Here is a 25372-nt window from a genome sequence, read left to right on the forward strand (position 1 = left end):
GCAGCTGCAGAGATGTATTTGGGTAAACAAGATTTAACTTCAGAAGAAGTCCCCTGTAGCTCAGTTGGTAGAGCATGGCGCTTGCAACGCCAGGGTTGTGCGTTCGTTTTCCCACGAGGGGCCAGTATAAAAATGTGTGCACTCACTAACTGTAAGTCGTCTCTGGATAAGAGCGTCTGCTAAATGACTAAAATGTAAAATGTACGCGTTACAGGGTGTGTTGAGGGGTGGCGTCCCGTCCTCCCAGGCCGATGGCGTCCCGTCCTCCCAGGCCGATGGCAGGGTGCAGAAGCAGATAGGGTCAAAGTAGTGGAATGGGGTAGTGGGTTTTTAATGAGTGTAGGTGGTGGTGTCTAGGGCTATATTTCCATTTCTTAGAGGAACAGGAATAATGAAGATAATTTAATGTAGGTAGGCCGTGACTGGCCTCACACTCCAGTACAGTAGGTGGCGGTGTATGCACCTAAAAGTTGGATGCAACCAAATCCATAAAATGAGGACGAAGAAGAAGAAGAAGAAGAACGAAGCAGCAGTTGTTTCTCTGTGTCACTTTTTCGCCATGGCAGCTACCCACTGGGAAGACTCCGTCAAAAGTCTGAAAGGTGTGATTTTAGACATGTGCGGCGTGTTATATGATGCTGGGGAAGACGGCGGCTCTCCAATTCCAGGCTCCGTAGAAGCAGTGAAAAGGTAAGGCTAGGTAGACTACTATGTAGACGTCGACCTATGCCCGGTGGCATTCAGAGGACGGACGCTGTTTCGGGACGGTGGGTCCGGGTGGAAACATATTGAACGGGCAAATCTAGGGCCGATCGGCAGCCAGCAGTGAAGCGTCCGTGTGGTTGTTCTGGTTCTGGGATCGAGCACACCTGTTCCTTGCCAAATCTGAGCTTTCACTCTTTTTTTCGGCATGGCCGACACCAGTTGGAAAGATTGCATCCGAAGTCTTTAGACGTGCGGCGTTTTATATGACAGTGGTGAAGGAGGTGGTTATCCAATTCCAGGCTCCGTAGGTAGGAGAAGTGAGAAGATGAGGTTTATACATCGGAACGACGGGGTGCGACGATTAGCCTTTTAGATTCATTCATATTGAAATGTAGCAGCAGAACACATGATACACTGCAGAAATAGGAAACTCTTTTAACAGCGCTACGACAGCTATAGTACACTTCTATTACATGTGTAAAGTTTAAGTTCTGAATGTTGTTAACCTTCGAATGGGTAGTCTCTGGTGAGTCTGGTTTTGTTGTCAGTCTGCTGTGTAACCTAATGTCAAACATGATAAGGGGGGAGTGGCACGATTGCTTCAGAGCTGTCACTCACTGCAGCACTGAATACATTATTTCTACAATCCAATAAAATGCAAATAAATGCAATGTGTAATGGTGCAGATCAGTTGAATGTCCTTTCGGACTACACATGTAGAGATTCATTGCAGCCTAATGATTGGATTTGTATTTATTTCTCTACTGGGGTTGTTTTTGGTTCAGAATGAAGTCATCTCTAGAGAATGTGGTTTCACTGCATCTGTTCTGCAGTCTACCAAGGTTATAATGTCAAACCTATTAGAAAAGCATCTGTTCTGCAGTCTACCAAGGTTATAATGTCAAACCTATTAGAAAAGCATCTGTTCTGCAGTCTACCAAGGTTGTAATGTCAAACCTATTAGAAAAGCATCTGTTCTGCAGTCTACCAAGGTTATAATGTCAAACCTATTAGAAAAGTATCTGTTCTGCAGTCTACCAAGGTTGTAATGTCAAACCTATTAGAAAAGTATCTGTTCTGCAGTCTACCAAGGTTGTAATGTCAAACCTATTAGAAAAGTAAACTCCCACACCTGGACATACTACCAGCAGGAGAAAAAAAGTATCCTTGATAAAAAGGAAGAAAGAACTAGAACCCACTGGTAATCAAAGCTCGTCACCTTGGCTAACTTTGCCTAGCGCATATAAGGAAGTGTCTGGTTAATGAGATTAATGAGGTTATCAAAATATCTTGATTAAATCTCATAGCGCAAAAAAAAAAGAATGAATTTACACTCGACTAGTCTTTTCTTACAAGCACTGACTTTGCTGATAACTACTCTGAGGAACATGTGCTGACTATGACTGGGATGTGGTGGTCTCACATAGCTAATTTAACATGAATGCACTTACTGTAAGTCGCTCTGGATAAGAACGTCTGCTGAATGTAAAAATGATTATGTCAATACGTTTCCCATAAAGGCTAAAGGCGTCGGACCTGCAGCTGCGTTTCTGTACCAACGAGACCCAGGCCACACGGGAGGAGTTTGTAGCCAAGCTGCAGAGGATGGGCTTTGATATCTCTGTGTCTGAGGTGTTCTCCCCAGCCCCGGCTGCCGTGGCTGTCCTGAAGGAGAGGGGTCTACGACCTCACCTGCTGGTCTATGATGGTATTGATTAATCATGTTAATTAGGTTTATTGTACTTAAAGAGGAAATCTTTCCACAGCTCGCAAGTTCCATACACACACACACACACATACTCTTACCCAGCCTGGCTCAAAGTAACCCTGTCATTTGTTCTTCATGATTCTACCTCCTTGTGTGACTTTGTGAAGGCTATCGGTATGGGAACCCCTCAGTCAGGAACAGGAGTAAACTGGCACACGTAGTCAGGACAGATCTAGTCGGCAGCAAACAGCCACAACTCCAAGAGCTTTACACACAGAACCTCACAAGAACTTTACACACAGAACCTCACAAGAACTTTACACACAGAACCTCACAATAACTTTACACACAGAACCTCACAAGGAAAGCAGCCCAGGTCTTGTATAACTGCCTTCATGTTGCTGGACCCCAGGAAGAGTAGCTGCTGCCTTGGCAAATAAATACACATACAAATGGTCACATCCACCAACTGCATCCTTCCATATGCTGCCGTCTGGTCGGAGACTAGGGTTGCATCCTTCCATATGCTGCCGTCTGGTCGGAGACTAGGGTTGCATCCTTCCATATGCTGCCGTCTGGTCGGAGACTAGGGTTGCATCCTTCCATATGCTACCGTCTGGTCGGAGACTAGGGTTGCATCCTTCCATATGCTGCCGTCTGGTCGGAGACTAGGGTTGCATCCTTCCATATGCTGCCGTCTGGTCGGAGACTAGGGTTGCATCCTTCCATATGCTGCCGTCTGGTCGGAGACTAGGGTTGCATCCTTCCATATGCTGCCGTCTGGTCGGAGACTAGGGTTGCATCCTTCCATATGCTGCCGTCTGGTCGGAGACTAGGGTTGCATCCTTCCATATGCTGCCGTCTGGTCGGAGACTAGGGTTGCATCCTTCCATATGCTGCCGTCTGGTCGGAGACTAGGGTTGCATCCTTCCATATGCTGCCGTCTGGTCGGAGACTAGGGTTGCATCCTTCCATATGCTGCCGTCTGGTCGGAGACTAGGGTTGCATCCTTCCATATGCTACCGTCTGGTCGGAGACTAGGGTTGCATCCTTCCATATGCTGCCGTCTGGTCGGAGACTAGGGTTGCATCCTTCCATATGCTGCCGTCTGGTCGGAGACTAGGGTTGCATCCTTCCATATGCTGCCGTCTGGTCGGAGACTAGGGTTGCATCCTTCCATATGCTGCCGTCTGGTCGGAGACTAGGGTTGCATCCTTCCATATGCTGCCGTCTGGTCGGAGACTAGGGTTGCATCCTTCCATATGCTGCCGTCTGGTCGGAGACTAGGGTTGCATCCTTCCATATGCTGCCGTCTGGTCGGAGACTAGGGTTGCATCCTTCCATATGCTGCCGTCTGGTCGGAGACTAGGGTTGCATCCTTCCATATGCTGCCGTCTGGTCGGAGACTAGGGTTGCATCCTTCCATATGCTGCCGTCTGGTCGGAGACTAGGGTTGCATCCTTCCATATGCTGCCGTCTGGTCGGAGACTAGGGTTGCATCCTTCCATATGCTGCCGTCTGGTCGGAGACTAGGGTTGCATCCTTCCATATGCTGCCGTCTGGTCGGAGACTAGGGTTGCATCCTTCCATATGCTGCCGTTCGGTCGGAGACTAGGGTTGCATCCTTCCATATGCTGACGTCTGGTCGGAGACTAGGGTTGCATCCTTCCATGTGCTGCCGTCTGGTCGGAGACTAGAGTTGCATCCTTCCATGTGCTGCCGTCTGGTCGGAGACTAGGGTTGCATCCTTCCATATGCTGCCGTCTGGTCGGAGACTAGGTTTGAATGGTGGGAACCCGGTTTACCGGGATTTACCGCCCAAAACCACTCCCTTTTCCCGTGATAAATAACTGCGAGAAACCGGTAAATGATAATAAATGATTTATATGAATAGCAAGGCGTGACAATGGACCTGTTAAATGATATACAATGTCTAAATCTGTCTTCTCTATGGCCTCTGCATGATGAATCATCAACGCTCAGGGTGGGGACAGACAGCCCATCTCAGTATGGAGAGCAGTTCACAATGCATGTAGACCTATCATCTCACCATGGTAACAATGCATGTAGACCTATCATCTCATCATGGTAACAATGCATGTAGACCTATCATCTCACCATGGTAACAATGCATGTAGACCTATCATCTCACCATGGTAACAATGCATGTAGACCTATCATCTCATCATGGTAACAATGCATGTAGACCTATCATCTCATCATGGTAACAATGCATGTAGACCTATCATCTCATCATGGTAACAATGCATGTAGACCTATCATCTCATCATGGTAACAATGCATGTAGACCTATCATCTCACCAGGGTAACAATGCATGTAGACCTATCATCTCACCAGGGTAACAATGCATGTAGACCTATCATCTCACCATGGTAACAATGCATGTAGACCTATCATCTCATCATGGTAACAATGCATGTAGACCTATCATCTCACCATGGTAACAATGCATGTAGACCTATCATCTCACCATGGTAACAATGCATGTAGACCTATCATCTCACCATGGTAACAATGCATGTAGACCTATCATCTCACCATGGTAACAATGCATGTAGACCTATCATCTCATCATGGTAACAATGCATGTAGACCTATCATCTCACCATGGTAACAATGCATGTAGACCTATCGTCTCATCATGGTAACAATGCATGTACACCTATCGTCTCATCATGGTAACAATGCATGTAGACCTATCATCTCACCATGGTAACAATGCATGTAGACCTATCATCTCACCATGATAACAATGCATGTAGACCTATCATCTCATAATGGTAACAATGCATGTAGACCTATCATCTCATAATGGTAACAATGCATGTAGACCTATCATCTCATCATGGTAACAATGCATGTAGACCTATCATCTCATCATGGTAACAATGCATGTAGACCTATCATCTCACCATGGTAACAATGCATGTAGACCTATCATCTCATCATGGTAACAATGCATGTAGACCTATCATCTCACCATGGTAACAATGCATGTAGACCTATCATCTCACCATGATAACAATGCATGTAGACCTATCATCTCATAATGGTAACAATGCATGTAGACCTATCATCTCATCATGGTAACAATGCATGTAGACCTATCATCTCATCATGGTAACAATGCATGTAGACCTATCATCTCATCATGGTAACAATGCATGTAGACCTATCATCTCATCATGGTCACTTTGTTTCTTGTGACAGGTAGGCCATTTGCTGCAGCATGGTCTATTCTACAGTAATATAAAGACAGACTGTGCCTTTAATGTACCCATCTCCATCTGGCTTTCGGGGGGGTCACCTTATCTTTTAATTGTACATTTAATGTATAGCTCAGGTAGCATCATGCTTGAATTTTCAATTCAAATCCAGACATAGGCTTTATGTATATACTTCATAATTATTTTGAAAGACACTTCCGGTTGGAAATACCGGGTTACCCCGGAGAAAAGGGATTTACTCTTGGGATGGAACATTTTAGTAAAATACCGGGAAAATATTAAACCCTATTGGAGACTAAAGTTACGGCTCGCATGGAAGAATGGACTGAATACATCCGCTTTGTCCTCTGTAGTGACAATCCTAAAGAAGATGCTGAACTTGACTCGATGTCTGTGTTTTTATGTCTGTTTTTATCCTTTTAATGTAAGCCAGAGCGCCCAAGACCATCTTCCGTTCTGTGTTACTTTAATGGACAATAACGTTTTTAGAATTTTGTCTAATATTTCTATGCAAAGTGATCGTGCATACTGTGTTTTGTTTGGTTCGTTGTAGGTGTTGTCCCTGAGTTTGACAGTGTTGAGAAGGCCAACCCAAACTGTGTTGTCATAGGAGATGCAGCAGAGAAGTTCTCCTACCAGAACCTCAACGATGCCTTCAGAGTTCTCATGGGGCTGGAGAAACCAGTGCTGTTCTCTCTGGGCAGAGGGTATGCGCTCTCTCTCTCTCTCTCTCTCTCTCTCTCTCTCTCTCTCTCTCTCTCTCTCTCTCTCTCTCTCTCTGTCTCTCTCTCTGTCTCTCTCTCTGATAATAATGCTATTATCATGTAGTAATAACCCAGTAATAAAGGCCTGATTTATTCAGAAATATATTCCTGCAGCTTTACTTTCACCCTGTGGTCCACTGTGTCATCTTATAGGAAGTACTACAAAGAGGATGACTGCTTGAAACTGGATGTTGGGGTTTACATGAAGGCGCTGGAGGTGAGTGCTATTATGTTACACACAGAGTAGGAGAGTTGGAAGTCAAAGCACTTTGATATCGCCCCCCAGACCTTTGTGGGAACTTGTAGTCATCTCTGTTGTTTGTTGATCTGTCTTCGTGTTTCACTCCTCAGTATGCCTGTGATATAGAAGCTGAGGTCATTGGGAAGCCAGACCCCATGTTCTTTCAGAAAGTTCTAGATGACATGGGGATTCAGTCACACCAGGTAGGTTTTTTTTTTTTTTAAAGCCAAGCACATACACTACCAGTCAAAAGTTTTAGAACACCTACTCATTCAAGGGTTTTTCTTTTCTTTTTACTATTTTCTACATTGTAGAATAATAGTGAAGACATCAAAACTATGAAATAACACATATGGAATCATGTAGTAACCAAAACAAAAGTGTTAAACAAATCAAAATCTATTTTATATTTGAGATTCTTCAAATAGCCACCCTTTGTCTTGATGACAGCTTTGCACACTCTTGGCATTCTCTCAACCAGCTTCACCTGGAATGATGATTCTCTCAACCATTCTGAGCCATCCTCTTTGTCTGTGTCTGTCAGACTCTGATGATTGGTGATGATCTGGTGAATGATGTGGGCGGGGCCCAACACTGTGGAATGAAGGGTGTCCAAGTGAGGACAGGAAAATACAGGTAGGTGTTTGTGTATGTTGACATCTGTATGTTTGGCTTCACGTAACTGAAATTCATGCAGGCAGAAACCACCCACCCCATCAACGACCACAAGAGGGCGGTCTAACACCACAATAACTGCACAAAGCTGTCACTTTTACTACAGGCCTACATGTGGAGACCACCTATTTTACCTCAATGTTTAGGGGCATTTTCCTGGACACAGATTAAGTCTAAGGACTTAAAAACTATTTTCGATGGAGATTCGCCATTGAGCTAACTTCTAAGGAATTGTCTGTAGAGCTCCGAGACAGGATTGTGTCGAATCACAGATCTGGGGAAGGGTACCAAAACATTTCTGCAGCATTGAAGGTCCCCAAGAAGTTTGGAACCACCAAGACTCTTCCTAGAGCTGGCCAAACTGAGCAATCGGGGGAGAAGGACCTTGGTCAGGGAGGTGACCAAGAACCCGATGGTCACTCTGACAGAGCTCCAGAGTTCCTCTGTGGAGATGGGAGAACCTTCCAGAAGGACAACCATCTCTGCAGCACTCCACCAATCAGGCCTTTATGGTAGAGTGGCCAGACGGAAGCCACTCCTCAGTAAAAGGCACATGACAGCCCGCTTGGAGTTTGCCAAAAGGCACCTAAAGACTCTCAGACCATGAGAAACAAGATTGTCTGGTCTGATGAAACCAAAATTGAACTCTTTGGCCTGAATGCCAAGCATCACATAGTTCACTATCTCCACTGGGTTAACTAGGTCTAATAGTCCCACTGGGTTCACCATCTCCACTGGGTTAACTAGGTCTAAGAGTCCCACTGGGTTCACCATCTCCACTGGGTTAACTAGGTCTAATAGTCCCACTGGGTTAGTTGGTCTAATAGTCCCACTGGGTTCACCATCTCCACTGGGTTAACTAGGTCTAATAGTCCCACTGGGTTCACCATCTCCACTGGGTTAGTTGGTCTAATAGTCCCACTGGGTTCACCATCTCCACTGGGTTAGTTGGTCTAAGAGTCCCACTGGGTTCACCATCTCCACTGGGTTAGTTGGTCTAATAGTCCCACTGGGTTCACCATCTCCACTGGGTTAGTTGGTCTAAGAGTCCCACTGGGTTCACCATCTCCACTGGGTTAACTAGGTCTAATAGTCCCACTGGGTTCACCATCTCCACTGGGTTAACTAGGTCTAATAGTCCCACTGGGTTCACCATCTCCACTGGATTAGTTGGTCTAAGAGTCCCACTGGGTTCACCATCTCCACTGGGTTAACTAGGTCTAATAGTCCCACTGGGTTCACCATCTCCACTGGGTTAACTAGGTCTAATAGTCCCACTGGGTTCACCATCTCCACTGGGTTAACTAGGTCTAAGAGTCCCACTGGGTTCACCATCTCCACTGGGTTAACTAGGTCTAAGAGTCCCACTGGGTTCACCATCTCCACTGGGTTAGTTGGTCTAAGAGTCCCACTGGGTTCACCATCTCCACTGGGTTAGTTGGTCTAATAGTCCCACTGGGTTCACCATCTCCACTGGGTTAACTAGGTCTAATAGTCCCACTGGGTTCACCATCTCCACTGGGTTAACTAGGTCTAAGAGTCCCACTGGGTTCACCATCTCCACTGGGTTAACTAGGTCTAATAGTCCCCTTGTGGGAGCAGTAATAGCTAGTAGCCTATTAGCCGTATTAGTAATAGTATTATCTGTATTAGTAATAGTATTAGCTGTAATAGTAATAGTATTAGCTGTAATAGTAATAGTATTAGCTGTATTAGTATTAGCTGTAATAGTAATAGTAATAGCTGTATTAGTAATAGAATTAGCTGTATTAGTAATAGTATTAGCTGTATTAGTAATAGTATTAGCTGTAATAGTAATAGTATTAACTGTATTAGTATTAGCTGTAATAGTAATAGTAATAGCTGTATTAGTAATAGTATTAGCTGTATTAGTAATAGTATTAGCTGTATTAGTAATAGTATTAGCTGTAATAGTAATAGCTGTATTAGTAATAGTATTAGCTGTAATAGTAATAGTATTAGCTGTAATAGTATTAGCTGTAATAGTATTAGCTGTATTAGTAATAGTAATAGTATTAGCTGTAATAGTAATAGTATTAGCTGTAATAGTAATAGTATTAGCTGTAATAGTAATAGTATTAGCTGTAATAGTAATAGTATTAGCTGTAATAGTAATAGTATTAGCTGTAATAGTATTAGCTGTATTAGTAATAGTAATAGTATTAGCTGTAATAGTATTAGCTGTATTAGTAATAGTATTAGCTGTAATAGTATTAGCTGTAATAGTATTAGCTGTATTAGTAATAGTAATAGTATTAGCTGTAATAGTAAAAGTATTAGCTGTAATAGTAATAGTATTAGCTGTAATAGTAATAGTATTAGCTGTAATAGTATTAGCTGTATTAGTAATAGTAATGGTATTAGCTGTAATAGTATTAGCTGTATTAGTATTAGCTGTAATAGTAATAGCTGTAATAGTATTAGCTGTATTAGTAATAGTATTAGCTGTAATAGTAATAGCTGTATTAGTAATAGTATTAGCTGTATTAGTAATAGTATTAGCTGTAATAGTAATAGTATTAGCTGTAATAGTATTAGCTGTATTAGTAATAGTATTAGCTGTATTAGTAATAGTAATAGTATTAGCTGTATTAGTAATAGTAATAGTATTAGCTGTATTAGTAATAGTATTAGCTGTAATAGTATTAGCTGTAATAGTATTAGCTGTATTAGCAATAGTATTAGCTGTAATAGTATTAGCTGTATTAGTAATAGTATTAGCTTTATTAGTAATAGTATTAGCTGTATTAGTAATAGTATTAGCTGTATTAGTAATAGTATTAGCTGTAATAGTAATAGCTGTATTAGTAATTGTATTAGCTGTAATAGTAATAGTATTAGCTGTAATAGTAATAGTATTAGCTGTAATAGTATTAGCTGTATTAGTAATAGTAATAGTATTAGCTGTATTAGTAATAGTAATAGTATTAGCTGTATTAGTAATAGTAATAGCTGTATTAGTAATAGTATTAGCTGTATTAGTAATAGTATTAGCTGTATTAGTAATAGTAATAGCTGTATTAGTAATAGTATTAGCTGTAATAGTATTAGCTGTATTAGTAATAGTATTAGCTGTATTAGTAATAGTATTAGCTGTAATATTATTAGCTGTATTAGTAATAGTAATAGTATTAGCTGTATTAGTAATAGTAATAGTAATAGTATTAGCTGTATTAGTAATAGTAATAGCTGTATTAGTAATAGTAATAGCTGTATTAGTAATAGTATTAGCTGTATTAGTAATAGTATTAGCTGTATTAGTAATAGTAATAGCTGTATTAGTAATAGTATTAGCTGTATTAGTAATAGTATTAGCTGTAATAGTAATAGCTGTATTAGTAATAGTATTAGCTGTATTAGTATTAGCTGTATTAGTAATATTATTAGCTGTATTAGTATTAGCTGTATTAGTAATAGTAATAGCTGTATTAGTAATAGTATTAGCTGTAATAGTAATAGCTGTATTAGTAATAGTATTAGCTGTATTAGTAATAGTATTAGCTGTATTATTATTAGCTGTATTAGTAATAGTATTAGCTGTATTAGTAATAGTAATAGCTGTATTAGTAATAGTATTAGCTGTAATATTAATAGTAATAGCTGTATTAGTATTAGCTGTAATAGTAATAGTAATAGCTGTATTAGTATTAGCTGTAATAGTATTAGCTGTATTAGTAATAGTATTAGCTGTAATAGTATTAGCTGTATTAGTAATAGTATTAGCTGTATTAGTAATAGTATTAGCTGTATTAGTAATAGTATTAGCTGTAATAGTAATAGCTGTATTAGTAATTGTATTAGCTGTAATAGTAATAGTATTAGCTGTAATAGTAATAGTATTAGCTGTAATAGTATTAGCTGTAATAGTAATAGTATTAGCTGTATTAGTAATAGTAATAGTATTAGCTGTATTAGTAATAGTAATAGCTGTATTAGTAATAGTATTAGCTGTATTAGTAATAGTATTAGCTGTATTAGTAATAGTAATAGCTGTATTAGTAATAGTATTAGCTGTAATAGTATTAGCTGTATTAGTAATAGTATTAGCTGTATTAGTAATAGTATTAGCTGTAATATTATTAGCTGTATTAGTAATAGTAATAGTATTAGCTGTATTAGTAATAGTAATAGTAATAGTATTAGCTGTATTAGTAATAGTAATAGCTGTATTAGTAATAGTATTAGCTGTATTAGTAATAGTATTAGCTGTATTAGTAATAGTAATAGCTGTATTAGTAATAGTATTAGCTGTATTAGTAATAGTGTTAGCTGTAATAGTAATAGCTGTATTAGTAATAGTATTAGCTGTATTAGTATTAGCTGTATTAGTAATATTATTAGCTGTATTAGTATTAGCTGTATTAGTAATAGTAATAGCTGTATTAGTAATAGTATTAGCTGTAATAGTAATAGCTGTATTAGTAATAGTATTAGCTGTATTAGTAATAGTATTAGCTGTATTAGTATTAGCTGTATTAGTAATAGTATTAGCTGTATTAGTAATAGTAATAGTAATAGCTGTATTAGTAATAGTATTAGCTGTAATAGTAATAGTATTAGCTGTATTAGTAATAGTATCTTGTGTGTTTAAGTTGAGCATGTTAAACACAGCTCTGACTGGGTGTTTCACACACACACACACAGATTCATATACACACATACACACACACACACACACACACACACACAGATTAATATACACACACACACACACACACACAGATTAATATACACACACACACACACACAGATTCATATACACACATATACACACAGATTTACACAGATACATACACACACACACACACACACACACACACAGATTCATATACATACATACAGACACAAACTCACACACACACACACACACACATACGCTCACAGATTCACACAGATACATACATACATACACACACACACATTTTCACACACACATACACACATGCTTGCAGATTCACACACACACACACACGGTGACAGATTGGCACTGATCTGAGCCAAAGGGGGCCGATGGTGTGTGTGTGTGGCATCACGTAACTGATGGCCAGGTGGCTGTTCAGCCTCACACAAACACTGTCTGCTACTTTTCATTGTGAGTGTGAGACGTGAGATTTAGCCTTGCATGACCCGTAAACTCTGTGGGGAGCAGGGAGCAGCCATAAACCACAGCGAGATGTGGGAAAACACAGCTGGCTGTCTCCAAGGAGGTGTCCCAAATGTCACCCTAGTACTTATAGTGCACTGTGTAGGGGATAGGCTGCCATCTGGGACCAGCCCAAGTCAACTAGGCGCTGCTCTCTCAGTGCTCTGTCTCAGGCCTCCTGTGTAGTTCCCCACCAGGCCTTCCAATATGGCTGCTTGTAACACCCTAAATCTGTTACCAGGCCTTCCAATATGGCTGCTTGTATCACCCTAAATCTGTTACCAGGCCTTCCGATGTGGCTGCTTGTATCACCCTAAATCTGTTACCAGGCCTTCCAATATGGCTGCTTGTAACACCCTGAATCTGTTACCAGGCCTTCCGATATGGCTGCTTGTAACACCCTAAATCTGTTACCAGGCCTTCCGATGTGGCTGCCTGTAATACCCTAAATCTGTTACCAGGCCTTCCGATGTGGCTGCTTGTAACACCCTAAATCTGTTACCAGGCCTTCCGATATGGCTGCTTGTAACACCCTAAATCTGTTACCAGGCCTTCCGATGTGGCTGCTTGTAACACCCTAAATCTGTTACCAGGCCTTCCGATATGGCTGCTTGTAACACCCTAAATCTGTTACCAGGCCTTCCGATACGGCTGCTTTTAACACCCTGAATCTGTTACCAGGCCTTCCGATATGGCTGTATTGTAACACCCTAAATCTGTTACCATTTTTTACATTTTTACATTTTAGTCATTTAGCAGACGCTCTTATCCAGAGCGACTTACAGTTAGTGAATACATATTTTTTTATACTGGCCCCCCGTGGGAATCGAACCCACAACCCTGGCGTTGCAAACACCATGCTCTATCAACTGAGCTACATCCCTGCCGGCCATTCCCTCCCCTACCCTGGACGACGCTGGGCCAATTGTGCGCCGCCCATGAGTCTCCCGGTCGCGGCCGGCTGCGACAGAGCCTGGATTCGAACCAGGATCTCTAGTGGCACAGTTAGCACTGCGATGCAGTGCCTTAGACCACTGCGCCACTCACTGCGCCACCCACCTTCCGATATGGCTGCTTGTAACACCCTGAATCTGTTACCAGGCCTTCAGATACGGCTGCTTGTAACACCCTAAATCTGTTACCAGGCCTTCCGATACGGCTGCTTGTAACACCCTGAATCTGTTACCAGGCCTTCCAATATGGCTGCTTGTAACACCCTAAATCTGTTACCAGGCCTTCCGATACGGCTGTATTGTAACACCCTAAATCTGTTACCAGGCCTTCCGATACGGCTGCTTGTAACACCCTAAATCTGTTACCAGGCCTTCCGATATGGCTGCTTGTAACACCCTAAATCTGTTACCAGGCCTTCCGATACGGCTGTCTGCTTCAAATGCCTGTATTGTACCCTACTGGGGGGAGAACACAGAGGGACATGAAAGGTACTAATTATATCTCCAGCCAGATGTGATATTAATGACCTGTTTATGACCTTCTCCTCGTCCTCCTTTTGGGGGTTATGGAATAATTATTACCAAAGCCGTTTAGTTTAATTAAGGCCATGTTTATGGTCCTAGATTTATGAATGGGAAGAAAAAAAACACATGCTTTGTCTTTCTCCTGGTGATGATAAATGTTTTTCTTGTTGGCGGAGGACACTTTGTTGTGTGGATGGAATGTTTGGTATCCAAGGGTAACCCCAACTACTACATGGCTGCATTCTCATAATAGGCCGTGGTTCTGGCAACCAATTCTTCATTTGACCTGTCATATCTGAGCGCTGTGTTTTCCCGTGGTGTGTGTTCGGCTCAGTGTGGCTATAGGCGCTGGTCCCGTCATCTAGACAGTAAGCTTTCCATGGAACCATCGCCTCCAGGTAAATCTCCCAAACGGAAGGCTCCAAATAGTTCCGCAATTTAACACGCATACAAATGGCCCTACACACACACACACACACACACACACACACACACACACACACACACACACACACACACACACACAAACTCACCACATACAGAACTGTGTTAGAGTTTGAGAAGCCCTTTGTTGCTCTGAGATAAAGATCTATTTACCTGACAAATAAGTCATTTCCCAGAAAGGTGCCAATAATATATGTTTCATTCTTAATACTTAGGTTCTGCAATACTGAAACATTTTGGGTTATGCAAAGAATATGTAGCTTGTGTAACGCAAAAACATTTCCTAATACAATAGCTGTAGTCTGTAGTCATTTCCCATCAGTCTGACTGAGCATGTGACTAGACGTATGCCACCGCACTAATGGTGGAGTCTGGAGAATACCGTGACTACATTTTAGTCATTTAGCAGACGCTCTTATCCAGAGCGATTTACAGGAGCAATTAGGGTTAAGTGCCTTGCTCAAGGGCACATCGACAGATTTTTCACCTAGTCGGCTCGGGGATTAGAACCAGCGACCTTTCGGTTACTGGCACAACGCTCTTAACCACTAAGCTACCTGCCGACTACACCCCTCTAATGTAATATACTGATGTACTGAGAGAGAGAGAGAGAGAGAGAGAGAGAGAGAGAGAGAGAGAGAGAGAGAGAGAGAGAGAGAGAGAGAGAGAGAGAGAGAGAGAGAGAGAGAGAGAGAGAGAGAGAGAGAGAGAGAGAGAGAGAGAGAGAGAGAGAGAGAGAGAGAGAGAGAGAGAGAGAGAGAGAGAGAGAGAGAGAGAGAGAGAGAGAGAGAGAGAGAATTTAATGTACAACAGGTTTGCACTGGGAAATCAAAATAGCTCTGAGATCTGACTGCTGATGTTGATCAAATAAAATAGCATGGGAACAATCTGATCTGATGAACTCTGTATCAGCCTCCTGTGAACTCTGTTCTACCATCGCCTGGAATAGCCTTTTCAGCTATGTTGCAGCATATTGAATCATAGCAGCTGTATGGACTTGCTTACATTTTGACAACCACATATCAGAGTAGTTAGTATATTCATCTTCAGATAGCTAGGTGAGACAACCACATATCCCAGTAGTTAGTATATTCATCTTCAGATAGCTAGGTGAGACAACCATTTACATTTACGTCATTTAGCAGACGCTCTTATCCAGAGCGACTTACATTATCTTTTTATTTTTCATACTGGCCCCCCGTGGGAATCAAACCCACAACCCTAGTGTTGCAAACGCCATGCTCTACATCCCTGCCGGCCATTCCCTCCCCTCCCCAGAATTCTGCATGCAGTCTAAATTTGGTTTTGTCCCATTTTGTGAATTCTTGGTTGGTGAGCGGACCCCAGACCTCACAACTATGAAGGGCAATGGGTTCTATAACTGATTCAAGTATTTCTAGCCAGATCCTAATTGGTATGTCGAATTTTAGTTCCTTTTGATGGCGTAAAAGGCCCTTCTTGCCTTGTCTCTCAAATCGTTCACAGCTTTGTGGAAGTTAACTGTGGCGCTGATGTTTAGGCAGAGGTATGTATAGTTTTTTGTGTGCTCTAGGGCAACGGTGTCTAGATGGAATTTGTATTTGTGGTCCTAGCAACTGGACCTTTTTTGGAACACCATTATTTTTGTCTTACTGAGATTTACTGTCAGGGCCCAGGTCTGACAGAATCTGTGCAGAAGATCTAGGTGCTGCTGTAGGCCCTCCTTGGTTGGGGACAGATGCACCAGATCATCAGAAAACAGTAGACATTTGACTTCAGATTCTAGTAGGGTGAGGCCGGGTGCTGCAGACTGTTCTAGTGCCCTCGCCAATTCATTGATATATATGTTGAAGAGGGTGGGCCTCAAGCTGCATCCCTGTCTCACCCCCCGGCCCTGTGGAAAGAAATGTGTGTGTTTTTTGCCAATTTTAATCACACACTTGTTGTTTGTGTACATGGATTTTATAATGTTGTATGTTTTTCCCCCAACCCCACTTTCCATCAATTTGTATGGCAGACCCTCATGCCAAATTGAGTCAAAAGCTTTTTTGAAGTCAACAAAGCATGAGAAGACTTTGCCTTTGTTTTGGTTTGTTTGTTTGTCAATTAGGGTGTGCAGGGTGAATACATGGTCTGTCGTACGGTAATTTGGTAAAAAGCCAATTTGACATTTCCTCAGTACATTGTTTTCACTGAGGAAATGTAAGAGTCTGCTGTTAATGGTAATGCAGAAGATTTTCCCAAGGTTGCTGTTGACGCATATCCCACGGTAGTTATTGGGGTCAAATTTGTCTCCACTTTTGTGGATTGGGGTGACCAGTCCTTGGTTGGTGAAGGTGTCAGAGCTGAGGATGATGTTAAAGAGTTTAAGTATAGCCAATTGGAATTTGTGGTCTATTTTATCATTTCATGTAGGATACCATCAACACCCCAGGCCTTTTTGGGTTGGAGGGTTTGTATTTTGTCCTGTAGTTCATTCAATGTAATTGGAGAATCCAGTGGGTTCTGGTAGTCTTTAATAGTTGATTCTAAGATTTGTATTTGATCATGTATATGTTTTTGCTGTTTGTTCTTTGTTATAGGGCCAAAAAGATTGGAGAAGTGGTTTACCCATACATCTCCGTTTTGGATAGTTAACTTGTGTTGTTTGTTTAGTGTGTTTCGATTTTCCCAGAAGTGGTTAGAGTCTATGGATTCTTCAATTACATTGAGCTGATTTCTGACATGCTGTTCCTTCTTTTTCCGTAGTGTATTTCTGTATTGTTTTAGTGATTCACCATAGTGAAGGCGTAGGCTCAGGTTTTCTGGGTCTCTATGTTTCTGGTTGGATAGGTTTCTCAATTTCTTTCTTAGGTTTTTTCTTTCTTCATCAAACCATTTGTCACTTGTTACTTTTCTTCGGGTTTTCTGTTAGAGGTTTTTAGATTTGATAGGGAAGCTGAGAGGTCAAATATATAGTTTAGGTTTTCTACTGCCAAGTTTACACCTTCACTATTACAGTGGAACGTTTTGTCCAGGAAGTTGTCTAAAAGGGATTGAATTTGTTGCCTAATTGTTTTATGGTAGGTTTCAACACTACTTTCCTTCCATCTATAGCATTTCTTAATTTTATTCAGTTCCTTTGGTTTTGATGCCTCATGATTGAGTATTGCTCTGTTCAAGTAGACTGTGATTTTGCTGTGGTCTGATAGGGGTGTCAGTGGGCTGACTGTGAACGCTCTGAGAGACTCTGGGTTGGGGTCAGTGATGAAGTAGTCTACAGTACTACTGACGGGATGAGGTGTACCTACCGTAGGAGTCCCCTCGAAGCCTACCATTGACTATGTACAGATCCAGCGTGCGACAGAGCTGCAGGAGTCGTGACCCGTTTTTGTTGGTTATGTTGTTGTAGTTGTGCCTAGGGGGGCATATGGGGGAGGGAATGCTGTCACCTCCAGGTAGGTGTTTGTCCCCCTGTGTGCTGAGGGTGTCAGGTTCTTGTCCAGTTCTGGCATTTAGGTCGCCACAGACTAGTACATGCCCCTGGGCCTGGAAGTGATTGATTTCCCCCTCTAGGATGGAGAAGCTGTCTTCATTAAAGTATGGGGATTCTAGTGGGGGGATATAGGTAGCACACAGGAGGACATATTTCTCTGTTGATATAATTTCCTTTTGAATTTCTAGCCTGTTTTGATTAATTTAATAGAGTGAGTTAGGTCTGCTCTATACCAAATAACCATACCCCCTGTTTCACACCTGGTAGTTTGGTGGATGGGACTACCAGCTCTCTGTAACCTAGAGGGCAACCAGTGGGTCCGTCTCCTCTATACCATGTTTCTTGTAGGATGACAATGTCTGTATTTCTGATTTCTTTGGTGAAGTCCAGGTTCCTGCTCTTTAGGCCGAAGGCAGATGACCTCAGGCCTTGGATATTCCAGGATGAAATAGTGAAGGCTTTGTGTTCCATAAAGTGTCCAATGTTGTTAGTCGTGTGGTTTGGCCTCAGGCCAGTAATTGTGAGCAGAGCCTGCTGAGAATCTGGTCCTGCAGGTCTAGGAGAGTGTATCGCTGGTCTGGGTGGGGTGTCTGTTGATCTGTTGCTCCTGTGTGAGGTGTTGGCGCTGCGGTTGAGGGCGATGTCTTTTAGGGTCCTGGCGAAGTTGGGCACTGCTGCCTTGTACAGTGCATTTGGAAAGTATTCAGACCCCTTCCCTTTTTCCACATTTTGTTACGTTACAGCCTTATTCTGAAATTGACTAAATTAATGAAAATACGGGCCTCCCGAGTGGCACAGCGGTCTAAGGCACTGCATCGCAGCGCTAGAGGCGTCACTACAGACCGAGTGGCGCAGCGGTCTAAGGCACTGCACCGCAGCGCTAGAGGCGTCACTACAGACCGAGTGGCGCAGCGGTCTAAGGCACTGCATCGCAGCGCTAGAGGCGTCACTACAGACCGAGTGGCGCAGCGGTCTAAGGCACTGCATCGCAGCGCTAGAGGCGTCACTACAGACCGAGTGGCGCAGCGGTCTAAGGCACTGCATCGCAGCGCTAGAGGCGTCACTACAGACCGAGTGGCACAGCGGTCTAAGGCACTGCATATCAGTGCTTGAGGCGTCACCACAGACCCGGGTTCGATCCCGGGCTGTATCACAACCGGCCGTGATCGGGAGTCCCATAGGGCGGCGCACAATTTGCCCAGCGTTGTCCGGGTTAGGGGAAGGTTTGGCCGGGTGGGGGGAGGGTTTGGCCGGGTTAGGGGAGGGTTTGGCCGGGTTAGGGGAGGGTTTGTCCGGGTTAGGGGAGGGTTTGTCCGGGTTAGGGGAGGGTTTGGCCGGGGGCGCTATACTTGGCTCATCGTGCTCTAGCAACAACTTGTGGGGGGGCCGGGCGCCTGCAGGCTGACCTCGTCGTCAATTGAACAGTGTTTCCTCCGACACATTGGTGCGGTTGGCTTCCGGGTTATGTTTCGGAGGACGCGTGACTCGACCTTCGCCTCCTGAGCCCGTTGGGGAGTTTCAGCGATGAGACAAGATCGAAAATTGGTGAGAAAAAGGGGGTTAAAATACAACAACCAAAAAAAAATGAAAGAAAATCCTCATCGATCTACACACAATACGCCATAATGCCAAAGCAAAAACAGGTTTTTAGAAAATCTTGCAAATTTATAAAACAAATCTTATTTACATAAGTATTCAGACCCTTTGCTATGAGACTCGAAATTGAGCTCAGGTGCATCCTGTTTCCATTGATCATCATCCTTGAGATGTTTCTACAACTTGATTGGAGTCCACCTGTGATAACTTCAATTGATTGGACATGATTTGGAAAGGCACACACCTGTCTATATAAGGTCCCACAGTTGACAGTGCATCTCAGAGCAAAAACCAAGCCATGAGGTCGAAGGAATTGTCTGTAGAGCTCCGAGACATCATTGTGTCGAGGCACAGATCTGGAGAAGGGTACCAAGAAATGTCTGCAGCATTGCAGGTCCCCAAGAACACAGTGGCCTCCATCATTCTTAAATGGAAGAAGTTTGGAACCACCAAGACTCTTCCTAGAGCTGGCCGCCCGGCCAAACTGAGCAATCGGGGGAGAAAGGCCTTGGTCAGGGAGGTGACCAAGAACCCGATGGTCACTCTGACAGAGCTCCAGAGTTCTTCTGTGGAGATGGGGAAAACCTTCCAGAAGGACAACCATCTCTGCAGCACTCCACCAATCAGGCCTTTGTGGTAGAGTGGCCAGACGGAAGCCACTCCTCAGTAAAAGGCACATGACAGCCTGCTTGGAGTTTGCCAAAAGGCACCTAAAGGACTCTCAGACCATGAGAAACAAGATTCTCTGGTCTGATGAAACCAAAATTGAACACTTTGGCCTGAATGCCAAGCGTCATGTCTGGAGCTATGCTTTCTGTGTGGTTTGAAAGGACAGGGAGGGCTATGGCCTGGGTTCTGGATCTGGACCTGCCCTAGGTCCAGCCCCAACCCCAGTCCCAGTCCTATCCCCAGGCCCAGTCCTATCCCCAGTCCTATCCCCAGTCCCAGTCCTATCCCCAGTCCCAGTCCTATCCCCTGGCCCAGTCCTATCCCCAGTCCCAGTCATATCCCCAGTCCCAGTCATATCCCCAGTCCCAGTCATATCCCCAGCCCCAACCCCAGGCCCAGTCCTATCCCCAGTCCTATCCCCAGTCCCAGTCCTATCCCCAGTCCCAGTCCTATCCCCAGTCCTATCCCCTGTCCCAGTCCTATCCCCTGTCCCAGTCCTATCCCCAGTCCCAGTCCTATCCCCAGGCCCAGTCATATCCCCAGTCCTATCCCCAGTCCCAGTCCTATCCCCAGTCCTATCCCCAGTCCCAGTCCTACCCCCAGTCCCAGTCCTATCCCCAGTCCTATCCCCAGTCCCAGTCCTACCCCCAGTCCCAGTCCTATCCCCAGTCCCAGTCCTACCCCCAGTCCCAGTCCTATCCCCAGGCCCAGTCCTATCCCCAGTCCTACCCCCAGTCCTATTCCCAGCCCCAGTCCTATTCCCAGCCCCAACTCCAGTCCCAGTCCTATCCCCAGTCCTATCCCCAGGCCCAGTCCCATCCCCAGTCCTATCCCCAGTCCCAGTCCTATCCCCAGGCCCAGTCCTATCCCCAGGCCCAGTCCTATCCCCAGTCCTATCCCCAGTCCTATCCCCAGTCCCAGTCCTATCCCCAGTCCTATCCCCAGTCCCAGTCCTATCCCCAGTCCCAGTCCTATCCCCAGGCCCAGTCCTATCCCCAGTCCCAGTCCCATCCCCAGTCCTATCCCCAGTCCCAGTCCTATCCCCAGTCCCAGTCCTATCCCCAGTCCTATCCCCAGTCCCAGTCCTATCCCCAGTCCCAGTCCTATCCCCAGGCCCAGTCCCATCCCCAGTCCTATCCCCAGTCCCAGTCCTATCCCCAGTCCCAGTCCTATCCCCAGTCCTATCCCCAGTCCCAGTCCTATCCCCAGTCCTATCCCCAGTCCCAGTCCTATCCCCAGGCCCAGTCCCATCCCCAGTCCCAGTCCTATCCCCAGTCCCAGTCCTATCCCCAGTCCTATCCCCAGTCCCAGTCCTATCCCCAGTCCTATCCCCAGTCCCAGTCCTATCCCCAGTCCCAGTCCTATCCCCAGGCCCAGTCCCATCCCCAGTCCTATCCCCAGTCCCAGTCCTATCCCCAGTCCCAGTCCTATCCCCAGTCCTATCCCCAGTCCCATTCCTATCCCCAGTCCCAGTCCTATCCCCAGTCCCAGTCCTATCCCCAGTCCTATCCCCAGTCCCAGTCCTATCCCCAGTCCCAGTCCTATCCCCAGTCCCAGTCCTATCCCCAGTCCTATCCCCAGTCCCAGTCCTATCCCCAGGCCCAGTCCTATCCCCAGTCCTATCCCCAGTCCCAGTCCTATCCCCAGGCCCAGTCCCATCCCCAGTCCTATCCCCAGGCCCAGTCCTATCCCCAGGCCCAGTCCTATCCCCAGGCCCAGTCCTATCCCCAGGCCCAGTCCTATCCCCAGGCCCAGTCAGCCCATTACCTCAGCAGTACCACTAACTGCTCTGTCCTGAATACTGCCTGCTCACATTGACCTGGCTACCCTACATTATTCATGGCAGAGCAGATGACAAAGGCTGTGCGGGCGGGCGGGCAGGCAGGCGGGCGGGCAGGCGGGCGGGCGGGCAGGCAGGCAGGCAGGCAGGCAGGCCAGGGCATATTTTAGAAGAGGTGACTGGAGGACAGGAAGAGACAGAAGATGTAATTGTCCCCTCATCACCACTGCTGGTAACACAATAGCCTTTTCTAGCAGTGTGTGTGTATCTTAGTGTCAGCGTGTGTGGACTCCATCAGGCCACTGCTGGGTGGATGGGTGAGGGACTGAGGCAGTAATCCAACCACAGGAGACATAACATCCCTGTACACACACACACATAACACCCTGTACACACACACACACATAACACCCTGTACACACACATAACACCCTGTACACACACACACACATAACACCCTGTACACACACACACATAACATCCCTGTACACACACACACATAACATCCCTGTACACACACACACATAACACCCTGTACACACACACACATAACACCCTGTACACACACACATAACACCCTGTACACACACACACATAACACCCTGTACACACACACACACATAACACCCTGTACACACACACACATAACACCCTGTACACACACACATAACACAGACACACACACACAACACCCTGTACACAAACACAGATACACACACATAACACCCTGCCGGCCATTAGCTGGCCAGCTCACATAACCCTTCCATCTCACAGTGCAGACCGCCCACTGACACACAGGAGTTAACAAGGCCATCCTCCTCAATATTCACCGCTGCACCCCACTGCATTCAGCACCCCACTGCATTCAGCACCCCACTGCATTCAGCACCCCACTGCATTCAGCACCCCACTGCATTCAGCACCTCACACTCTCTCTCTCTCTCTCTGTCTCTCTCTCTCTCTCGCTCTCTCGCTCTCTCGCTCTCTCGCTCTCTCTTTCTCGCTCGCTCACTCTCTGTCTCTCTCTCTCTCTCTGCAGACCCAGTGATGAGAAGCACCCCACAGTGACAGCTGATGGCTATGTGGACAACCTGGCGGAGGCTGTGGATACCATCCTGAAGCTCCGGGGCCAGTGAGGAGAGGACCAGGAAGAACCACCCTCACCACCACAATACACCATACACACACAATCACTGACTACTACTAGTACGACCTGACAACCGGGAGTAACCCACTAACATAGAGAGCCATGGAGGAGATAGAAGAACAGTCTTATAAGAGATAGAGCCATGTTGGAGCCAAGATGGAGGAGATAGAAGAACAGTATTATAAGAGATAGAGCCATGTTGGAGCCAAGATGGAGGAGATAGAGATAAGAGATAGAGCCAAGATGGAGGAGATGGAAGAACAGTCTTATAAGAGATAGAGCCAAGATGGAGGAGATAGAAGAACAGTCTTATAAGAGAGAGAGCTATGTTGGAGCCAAGATGGAGGAGATAGAAGAACAGTCTTATAAGAGATAGAGCCATGGAGGAGATAGAAGAACAGTCTTATAAGAGATAGAGCCATGTTGGAGCCAAGATGGAGGAGATAGAAGAACAGTCTTAGAAGAGATAGAGCCGTGTTGGAGCCAAGATGGAGGAGATAGAAGAACAGTCTTAGAAGAGATAGAGCCATGGAGGAGATAGAAGAACAGTCTTATAAGAGATAGAGCCATGTTGGAGCCAAGATGGAGGAGATAGAAGAACAGTCTTATAAGAGAGATAGCCATGTTGGAGCCAATATGGAGGAGATAGAAGAACAGTCTTAGAAGAGATAGAGCCATGTTGGAGCCAAGATGGAGGAGATAGAAGAACACTTTCTTAGAAGAGATAGAGCAAGAGAAGGTACTGTAGAAACAGTTCAAGTAGCCTGTCTTTGCTAGAGCAAGAGAGCTATGCAGTTTAGAGAGGCAGGATGATACTGGGTCAGAGGGTAGCTAGTTAGGTAAGTTAATAACCTCGTGGTCAGAGGGTAGCTAGTTAGGTAAGTTAATAACCTTGTGGTCAGAGGGTAGCTAGTTAGGTAAGTTAATAACCTTGTGGTCAGAGGGTAGCTAGTTAGGTAAGTTAATAACCTCGTGGTCAGAGGGTAGCTAGTTAGGTAAGGTAATAACCTTGTGGTCAGAGGGTAACTAGTTAGGTAAGTTAATAACCTCGTGGTCAGAGGGTAGCTAGTTAGGTAAGTTAATAACCTTGTGGTCAGAGGGTAGCTAGTTAGGTAAGTTAATAACCTTGTGGTCAGAGGGTAGCTAGTTAGGTAAGTTAATAACCTCATGTTTACCTGAAGGTGCCTAAAGCCAGTTGTCTGGCCTCTTTACACGAAGAAGACAGACAGACAGACAGTCAGTCAGTCAGTCAGACAGACAGACAGACAGACAGACAGACAGACAGACAGTGTAGAGTATAATGAATCCATCCTATAGCTCTGTTTTACACAGTCAACTGCTCTAGAGTATCAATCAGTCAGCAACCCTAGCTCTGAGGGGTCTCTGTGTACACACTGGGACCGCATTACCGTAATGACTATGGATGTAGATTTTTCTCATTGCTATGCTAATAATGAAACAATGTAGCATTTATAACATTCAGAGTAGAGGTCAGGACGTTGACGTTGTAACAATAAAAATTCCTGATGGACTCCGTTGGCTCACTGCCTCTGGTAATGTAGTCATGTAGATGCCGCTGTGGCTTGGACTGGTGTGTAGAGAATCTATATCTGCTACTAGAGCTAGCGTCCTCATAACACACCCGTCCGTACACACAACCGTGACACAGTTAAAGTGCAGGACAGAACCTTGACAGAACCTTTTTGACTAATCACATTCTGAAGGGTTCTAGAACAGGAGAACACTCCCAAGAGATATTGAACATCTTTTGTCTTCTCTGTAGTCATTTTTGTTCTGCCACATCTTGGTGGGAGCCATTGTCATCATCGACTGTTTTTAAGTGCTCAAAGCCCTAGTGTGTGTGTTGTGTGTGTGTGTGTGTGTTGTGTGTGTGTGTGTGTGTGTGTGTGTGTGCGTGTGTGCGCACAGCCTTGGCCCTGAGTTGTAGCTGAGTTCATATCCCAACTCTCTTTGTTAGACTGCAACAAGCCATTGGAAGTGAGAGGAGTCTGTGGGTGAGATGGTCAACATTGGAAGTGAGAGGAGTCTGTGGGTGAGATGGTCAACATTGGAAGTGAGAGGAGTCTGTGGGTGAGATGGTCAACATTGGAAGTGAGAGGAGTCTGTGGGTGAGATGGTCAACATTGGAAGTGAGAGGAGTCTGTGGGTGAGATGGTCAACATTGGAAGTGAGAGGAGTCTGTGGGTGAGATGGTCAACATTGGAAGTGGGAGGAGTCTGTGGGTGAGGGACGGTCCACATTATAATTAGGGATGTAGTGATGCCGTGGCGCGGCTCT

General features: G+C 44.7%; 1 protein-coding gene across 2 annotated transcripts; it reads left to right on the forward strand.

Annotated features, from left to right (window-relative positions):
• Nucleotides 1–478: 478 nt before the first annotated feature.
• LOC311122862 (phospholysine phosphohistidine inorganic pyrophosphate phosphatase-like) lies at nt 479–24606 on the forward strand. Of its 2 annotated transcripts, XR_014612510.1 has the most exons (9): nt 479–690; nt 2226–2413; nt 6216–6369; nt 6580–6643; nt 6778–6870; nt 7212–7303; nt 22967–23991; nt 24148–24314; nt 24364–24606. XR_014612510.1 is itself a non-coding variant. In XM_084197177.1 (7 exons), exons 1-7 carry the CDS (start codon nt 494–496, stop codon nt 23061–23063), a joined length of 885 nt encoding a protein of 294 aa, XP_084053303.1. In that variant the 5' UTR covers nt 479–493; the 3' UTR covers nt 23064–24606. The 2 variants fall into 2 exon arrangements, 1 of the variants encoding a protein (XP_084053303.1); XM_084197177.1 differs by having other exon boundaries at nt 22967–24606.
• The last annotated feature ends 766 nt before the right edge of the window (nt 24607–25372 follow it).

The sequence above is a fragment of the Coregonus lavaretus genome (assembly GCF_964263955.1).
Source record: "Coregonus lavaretus genome assembly, contig: HAP1_SCAFFOLD_301, whole genome shotgun sequence".
NCBI lineage: Eukaryota > Metazoa > Chordata > Actinopteri > Salmoniformes > Salmonidae > Coregonus > Coregonus lavaretus.

What these genes read in the sequence shown, in the direction of transcription:
- LOC311122862 (XM_084197177.1), top strand. Translation starts at nt 494, where the DNA reads ATGAGGACGAAGAAGAAGAAGAAGAAGAACGAAGCAGCAGTTGTTTCT. An exon ending in TCCGTAGAAGCAGTGAAAAG is followed by an intron (nt 691 to 2,225) that starts GTAAGGCTAGGT and finishes TTTCCCATAAAG; the next exon opens with GCTAAAGGCGTCGGACCTGC. An exon ending in TGGGGATTCAGTCACACCAG is followed by an intron (nt 6,871 to 7,211) that starts GTAGGTTTTTTT and finishes TGTGTCTGTCAG; the next exon opens with ACTCTGATGATTGGTGATGA.